Consider the following 8,681-nt stretch of genomic DNA (forward strand, 5'->3'; position numbering starts at 1 on the left):
CCAAATAAAAGTTGACAGAATATTAAAAAAGAAAAGAAAAAGGATTCAGCCCTGGCAGGTGTTGCTCAGCTGCTGGAGTGTCTGCCTGTTCACCGAAGGGTCACAGGTTCGATTCCTGTTCCAGGGCACATACCTGGATTGCAGGTTTGATCCCCCAACCAGGTCAGGGTGGGTGTGGCACATGCAGGAGGCAACCAGTGGATGTGTCTGTCTCACATCCGTGTTTGTTTCTCTGTCTTTCTCTCTTTCTCTCTCTCTGTGTCCTTCCCATTCTCTAAAAATTATTGGCAAAAATATTCTTGGGTGAGGATTAACAAAAGGAAAAAAAGAAAGGGAAAGAAAAAGGGATTCAGCTTTGGCCAGTGTGGCTCCGTTGAGCGCCCTTACCTGCTTACCAAAAGGTGGCGTGTTAAGAGTCCAGATCAGGGCTCCATCCCCAGTAGGGGGCATGCAGGAGGCAACCCATTGATGTCTATTATCGGTGTTTCTCTCTCCCTCTCCCTTCCTCTCTCTCTTAAAAAAAGAAATAAAAATGTATTAAAAAAATAAAACAAAAAGGTGTTTATTGGATTCCTTTCAGGTGCAGGGCTTCTCAAGTCCCATGTTGTGACCTTCCCGCTGCTCATGTACGAGGGGACCGCTCCCTCTGCTCAGGCTCGGCCAGGAGGGCAGCAGAGTGCAGACTTGGTTTGCCTGTGGGGCCACAGGAAACTTGGTGTTAAATCAGAAAAACGCGGTGCCGCCTGAAGTGGGGGCTGGTGCAGGGGCAGTCATGTCTATGGGAGCAGAGGGGCCTCCAGAAGCAGGCCTTCTATTTGCCTTGGCTTGTGGCTCCATTGGTTGGTTTGTCCCAAAAGGTTGCAGGTTTGATTCCGGTCAGGGCACGTACCCAGGCTGTGTTTCCATCCTCACTCATTCATTGCACATACCGGAAGCAACCGATGGATGTTTCTCTTTCACATTGATGCCTCTCTCTTTCTCTCTCCTCTTCCCCCACCCCAAAATCAATAAACATATCCTCAGGTGAGGGTAAAAAATACACCCAACTTTTATTTGTGTGTGTGTGTGCGCACATTCAGGTGTGAAGGTGTGTATAGACATATGTGTTGTGCACACACACAGTGGCATTTAAAATAGAGGAGGACTGGAATACTGTTACTGATATGACTTATTTATTTATTTAAAATTAATTTTATTGACTGATAATTACAGAGTAGAAGAGAAGTGAGAGATAGAAACATTAATGTAAGAGAGACACATCGATTAGTTGCCTCCCGACAAGGTCCGGGGATCAAGCCTGCAACCCAAGTACGTGCCCTTGACCGGAATTGAACCCAGGACCCTTTAGTCCACAGGTTGATGTTCTATTCACTGAGCCAAACTGGCCAGGGTTGAGATGATTTTTTAGACTGAAAGAAATTTAACAGTAAAATAAATTCCAGGGCCCTAGCTGGTGTGGCTCGGTGGATAGAGCTATTTAATTAATTTATTGATAAGAGAGAGAGAGAGAGAGAGAGAGATCTGTTTGTTGTCCCACTTGCTGATGCATTCACTGGTTGGTTGACTCTTATATGTGCCCTGACCAAGAATTGAACCTGCGACCTTTTGGTGTATGGGACAATGCTCCAACCAATGGAGAACACCAGCCAGGGCAACTGCTACACATTTTAATCCTCTATGGTTACTCAAGTGAGCGCTGGGTATGAGGAATGGTAAAGATCTTGCATGTGCCTTCAGGAAACTGTTACCGCATGCAGCGTAAGCAGGCTGACAGTGCGTGTGTGTGTGCGTGTCTCTCTGCAGACTGACATACTGCTGCCTCACCTCTGACGCCTGTGACTACATCGCCCAGGCCCTCGTGCGGAGCACCACTCTGTCCCTTCTTGACCTGGGGTCCAATTTCCTGGAAGACAGTGGAGTGAAGCTTCTCTGTGAAGCATTGAGGCAGCCAAGCTGCAACTTACAGCAGCTGTGGTAGGTCTGGCTACAATTGACTGAAATGTCAGGCGGTTTTTGATGCTGGAGTCCTGTCCTGCAAAGGACACAGCAAGGAGGGAAAGCATGGGGTCTGCTGGGAAAAAAAACGAGGCTAAGTGTTGACCCCACTTGGTACTTCTAGGAATGCCAGTGGTGTGTTGATGCGTGTGTGTCTTAATTAAAGGGCGCCTGGAATTTTGGGACATGCTCCTCTGTAGTTGGGTCTCGGGGCCCTCTGTGCCCTACACTCGTTGGGTGAACGTGTGAGGGCGCCACCCCTCTCCCCATGAGGATAAGTATATTGCCCACCGGAAAGAATTGAGGCACCGAGTGGGAATGATGCACATACAGAAACATTACCGATGATTTGCCCGTGACCAGCGCATGATTGATAACAGTAGGAGACACCTCATGGGAGCATTCATTCCTCCTGTGGGTAGATGAGGAACATGGTAACTGAAACGCTCCATCAGCCCTGTTTCTATAGAAGTTGATTTTATGGAATTTCATATGCACACATAGGTGTGTGTACATACACACACGTGAGTGTGAGGCGGTAAGTGTATATTTGTGTATATATATGGTGGGTTCTCAGTCTCGGCATGGTTGACATCTGGCCCAGATCATTCTTTGTCATGGGAGTGCTGTCCTGTGCTTCGTAGGATGTTTTAACCGAACAGGGATGTTGGTAGCACCCTGTGTCCTAGTGTGGCAACCAAAAATGTCTCCAGGAATTGCCCAATGTCCCTGGGGAGGGGCATGAGCAAAAATCATCTTTGCTTGAGAACCACAGATAAGCGTACACACAGCAATACACAATACATATGCATGTATCAGATGTGTTACACATAAGTGTGTATGTATGTGTGCCTATATGTGCATGCCATAGACACTCACTCATGCAGGTATACATGTCAGACTTATGCACATGTGTGTGTATATGTGTGCACGTGTATATAGACACATGTATGTTAGCAGGTGATGAGTACTGTGGAGAAGCATGAGCTTAAATGCAGCGAGAGGACTGGGACATGATACTATGTAAAGTATTCAGGGCAGTCCTTACCAAAAGGTGCCATTTGTGGAGAATTTTGAAGGGCGTGAGGAGTAGCCTTGCTAGAATTTGAGCCAAGAGCATTCCCACCAATGAGAACACTAAGAGCAGAGGCCCCAGGCAGAGAGGCCATGAGAGCAGGAGAATTGCAAGGAGCCCAGAGTGCTGGGCCAAGGAGATGGAACTGAGAAGTTGTAGGATCTTCATCATCACAACAATCACCACCTCCATCATCACCATCACCACAGTCACCACAACCATCACTATCACCATCACCATAACCTTCATCATCATCATCTCCAGCATCATCACTATTATCATCACCACCACCACCATCACTACCATCATCACCATTATCATTATCATCATTACCTCAATCACCATCACTATCATCACAATTACCATGACCACCGTGACCATTATCACTATCACCATCACCATAATCTTCCCCACCATCATCATCTCCAGCATCATCACCACTATTTCATCACCATCACCACCACCATCATCACCTCCATATCACTTCCAGCATCACCATCATCATCATCACAACCTCCACCATCATCACTATTATTATCATCATCACAATCACCATCACTATCATCACCATCATCACAATCACCATGACCACCATGACCATATCATCACTACTACCATCACCATAATCTTCACCATCATCATCACTATTATCATCGTCATCACCACCACCACCATCACCACCACCACCATCATCACTATCATCATCATCACCATCTCCTGCATCATCACTGTCATCATCATCATCTCAGAAACGCTTGAGCATTTCATCCTTCATAGCAATAAGTGAAAGTAAGCTGAAGCATTCAAGCCTGGACCTCATGATTGTGTCTTGTTTATGTGTGTATTCCTCCCCCCCCTTCAGGTTGGTGGGTTGTTACCTCACTCCTGTTTGCTGTGAGGACCTCTCTACTGTTCTTATTAGCAACGAAAAACTGAAGACTCTGAAACTAGGGGAAAATAAAATACAAGATGCTGGTGTCAAACAGTTATGTGGGGCGTTGAAGCATCCTAACTGTAAACTGGAGAATCTTGGGTGAGTGTGTACTGATGGTCTTTGTGGGAAGGCTTCCCTGTTTCAAGAATAGAAATAGCTGGAGGATTCCCAGGACTGAAGGGAAGCAGTTTCAAAAACAAGTGGGTCTGGAACTATCTAAGTAAAGCGCTGTCCTGGGAAACCAGCCATTCCCAATCTTGGCACTACGTATTGACATTTGGGACTAGATCGTTCTTTGTTGTGACAGGGAGAGGGGACTGTCCTGTGCACTCTAGGATGTTTGGCTGCGTCCCTGGCTTCTTTCTACCCACCAGCTGCCAGTAGCATCCTCAGGTGTGCCGAATGTCTCCTGACATTGCCACATGTCCCCCAGGGGACACAATGGCCCCAGTTGAGAACCGCTGGTCTAGACCATCAAGTCTCCTGCTCAGACGCGTGGAACTGGCATTTCACGATAGTGGGCCTTCCAGCCCAGCCAAAGCGGGTGGTTTCTCTGGTGTGCTTCTCTGTGGCAGGCTGGAGCTCTGTGAGCTCACCACTGCCTGCTGCGAGGACCTGGCCTCGGCTCTCACCGTCTGCAAATCACTGAGGGGCCTGAACCTGGAATGGAACAGCTTGGACCACGATGGGATGGTGGTGCTGTGTGAAGCCTTGGGCCACCAGGACTGTGCACTGCAACTGCTCGGGTGAGTGGACGCTTGTCTTGGTGGTGAGTGATCTCAGAGTGACATCCATCTCCGGGGCAGGTCTGCTGAGCCTCCGTACAACGGACACGGGGGCTGCAGAGCTCTTGGCTGCCTCGCAGAGTGTTGAACAGCATCCCTGGTGTCTACTTGCACGTCGCATGCCCATAGCACCTCTCTCCAGTTGTGATGATAAAAAATGGAAACTTAGTGGGGCCGGCGTGGCTCAGTGGTTGAGTGTCCACCTATGAACCTAGAGGTCATGGTTCGATTCCCGGTCAGGGCACGTGCCTGGGTTGTGGGCTCGATCCCCAGTGTGGGGCGGGGGTGAGGGTGGGGAACACATGCAGGAGGTAGCCAATCAATGATTCTCTCTCATCATTGATGTTTCTATATCTTTCTCCCTCTTCCTCTCCGAAATCAATAAAAAATATATTAAAAAAAGATCTAGTCTCTTAACAACTTTGAAGTTCCCATTTTAAAATATATTTATTGTTATTGCTTTCAGAGAGGAAGGGAGATGGAGAGAGAGATAGAAACATCCATGATGAGGGAGAATCATTGATCAGCTGTCTCCTACATGCATCCCACTGGGGATCGAGCCCACATCCCGAGCATGTGCACTGACCAGAATAGAACCTTGGACTCTTCAGTCCACAGGATGATGCTCTATCCACTGAGCCAAACCAGCTAGGGCAAGAGACTAGATATTATTTGTTCTCACAAAATTATTATTATATGATGTGATGGAGATTATCATATTGCAATATACTACAGATATATTGAACCAACCCGTTGCACACCTTAAACTTATGCAATGTTATATGTCAATCATATTTCAACAAAAATGAATTAATTTCAAAAAAGACTGGCTATCCCATTCATTCCCTGAAGTTTAAAAAAATGTCTCCAGACATTCGCAGATATCCCCTCTGAGGCAAAATTGCCCCAGGTGAGAAGCACTTTTTTTGCTAGACACACCATCTTCTACTTATGCTTCCCCAAAAGATGCAATCCCAGCTCAGAGCTGGGAGGGGTTCTATAGATAGCTGAGCAGGGTCTTGACTCAGAAGTTTGTTCCTGAATCAAGAGTAGCACGTAATATTGTTCTGAACATTGTATCTGCTTTTAGGGTGGGCATAATGGACACCTGTAGAGAAAATACTTGACTCCCTTCCAGATGGTAGGCCGATGGATGAACAAAATGGTTCACTTCACTACTGTTCATATAGCTATTCTATAGGAAAGATGTGTACTTTCTCTTTAAAAAAATTACTCTTTAAAAATACTTAATTTATTGGGCGGTGGCATTGGTTAATAAAATCATACAGGTGTCAGGCATATAATTCTACATTACTTCATTTTCATATTGTACTAGAGGCTCAATGCATGGATTTGTGCACTGGTGGGGTCCCTCGGCCTGGCCTGTGCCCTCTTGCAATCTGGGACCCCTTGGGGGATGTCGGACTGCTAGTTTCAGCCCGATCCCTGCAGGCCAGGCCGAGGGATCCCACCATGCACAAATCCATGCACCAGGCCCCTACTCTCTAAATGAGATTGTGCATTCCATCATAATTTTCTCTATTAAAATTTGATTTAAAATTTACTACTATTCCACATATTTACTAGGATGGCTACAACTGAATCCTCCTTCCCTCCCAAATAAGCAGAAAATAACAAGTATTGGCAAGGATATAAAGAAACTGTAACTTAACTGCCAATCTTAGTTGGCAGTTAATTTGCATATAGCCCCGATTAGCCAATGAAAAGGTAGCGTTGTACGCCAATTACCATTTTTCTCTTTTATTAGCGTAGATTGTGTGTTTACCACCCCAAGTCAAGTCTCCTTCCATCACCATTTATCCCCCCTTTACCCTCATCAACCTCCCCAACCCCTTTCCCTCTGGCAATGACCACACTGTTGTCTGTGCCCATGAGTCTTTCTCTTCTTTTTTTTTTCTTCTTTGCTAATCCCTTCACCCTTCACTCAGCCCCCAACCCACTTCCCTCTGACAGCTGTCAGTCTCTTCTATGTATCCATGAGTCTGGCTTCACTTCTCACCTTCCATGCAAGTCCCCCAGTCGTGTCTAGGGGAGGGTGGCATTGGGGTGCAGAGAGGGCAATTATGTCTATCTCCCCAGGCTGGACAAAGATGCATTTGAGGTGGAAACGCAGCATCTGCTGAAGGCTGTGGAAGAGAGGAACCCCCAGCTGACCATTTGCAGTACACCTTGGAACAGAGATGAGCTGATGCTGAAAGGTGTGATCGTCTGACAGGGAGGACTCTGGCATCATCTCCTTCGGGCACATCCAGTCCTGCATACTGGCCATTAGGGCGGCAGGTGCTGTGAGTTCCTAGCTGTTCCTCCACAGCGTTCTAGCAAAGTCACTGTGGAATGTGAGTCAGTGGGGACCTGCTGTTTGTGCCCAAGACCTCAATCCCCCATCCCTGAAATTCCCACCCCACCTGGTAACGCTTAGAAGAACAAATACATTAAAGGGCTACACACTTTGGAAAGCATGCCTTCACTGTCTCCATGGATGTCTTAGAATGTGGGCTTGGGTTTGAGGGAACCACCATCCTCGGACACCTCTGATGGAGAAGTGATGCTACACGAGTCCGTGGATTTTAGATTTCATCGTTATCGCGACAGCAAACATCCACCCAAACATGACGTTTTTAGTTCTCTGGTCTCAAGTTAGATTTTTAAAAATATGTATTTGTATTGATTTCAGAGAAGAAGGGAGAGGGAGAGAGAGAGAGAAACATCAATGATGAGAGAGAATTGTTGATTGGCTGCCTCCTGCAGGTCCTTTATTGGGGATGGAGCCTGCAACCTGGACATGTGCCCTGACTGGGAATTGAACCATGACCTTCTGGTTCATAGGTTGATGCTCAACCACTGAGCCACTTTGGCTGGGCTCAAATTAGATTTTTTAAAGATTTAATTTATTGGGGTAACATTGGCTAATAACATGATTTAACTTTCAGTTGTACAACATTACCATTTGATATCTGTCCATCCTGTTGTGTGCTCAGCGCCCAGGGTCTAGTTTCCTTCTGTCACCACATATTTGGCTCCCTTTACCAAAGTTGCCCTCCCCACTCTCTTCTTCCGCTGGTGATCACCATTCTGTTACTGTATCTATGAGTTTGTTTTGCTAGTTCCGTTTTGTTTTATATTCCACATGAGTGCAATAATACTTTTTGTTCTTTTTGATCTGACTTATTTTACTTAGCGTAGTACTCTCAAGATCTATCCGTGTTGCCATCAAACACAATATTTTATCTTTGTTTATGTCTGAATAGCATTTCATTGTGTGTATGTGTGTGTGCACACGCGCATAGACAATGCAATTGTATATGCACACATGCTTATAGGGTGGAGCAGAAGTAGGTTTACAGTTGTTCATATGGAAAAATATAATTAATAAATAATAATATAAGAATAAACTGTGTTTTGTGTACTCACAACTGTAAACTTACTTTTACCCCACCCTGTATACATATACATATACATAGCATGCCATCTTTATTCACCTGTCAATGGATGCTTAGGTTGTTTCATGTCTTGGCTATTGTAAATAGTTCTGTACTGAACATACGGGTACATATCATTTTTAGGGGTACATATATTTTAAAAAAACATTTAATTGAATTTATTAGGGTGATGTTGGTTAATAAAATTATATACTAGTTAGTTTCAGGTAGACAGTAATACATCATCTGTATATGGTATTGTGTGTTCACCAACCCAAGTCAAGTCTCCTTCCATCTCCATTTATTCCCCCTTTACCCTCTCCTACCTCCTCCACCTCCCCCTTCCCTCTGGCAATCACCATACTGTTGTCCATATACATATACATACCATGCCATCTTTATTCACCTGTCAATGGATGCTTAGGTTGTTTCATGTCTTGGCTATTGTAAAT

At 45.5% G+C, this 8,681-nt stretch overlaps 1 protein-coding gene across 1 annotated transcript in view; it reads left to right on the top strand.

Annotated features, from left to right (window-relative positions):
- Positions 1-7,022, top strand: part of LOC102765055 (NACHT, LRR and PYD domains-containing protein 9) — a 21,623-nt gene extending 14,601 nt beyond the window's left edge. Inside the window, exons 7-10 of the mRNA XM_006772235.1 lie at positions 1,804-1,974; positions 3,933-4,103; positions 4,580-4,750; positions 6,890-7,022. Coding sequence (XP_006772298.1) covers positions 1,804-1,974; positions 3,933-4,103; positions 4,580-4,750; positions 6,890-7,022 — 646 coding nt within the window. The remainder of the gene's footprint in view (positions 1-1,803; positions 1,975-3,932; positions 4,104-4,579; positions 4,751-6,889) is intronic.
- The last annotated feature ends 1,659 nt before the right edge of the window (positions 7,023-8,681 follow it).

Source organism: Myotis davidii, unplaced genomic scaffold (assembly GCF_000327345.1).
Source record: "Myotis davidii unplaced genomic scaffold, ASM32734v1 scaffold326, whole genome shotgun sequence".
NCBI classification, from domain to species: domain Eukaryota; kingdom Metazoa; phylum Chordata; class Mammalia; order Chiroptera; family Vespertilionidae; genus Myotis; species Myotis davidii.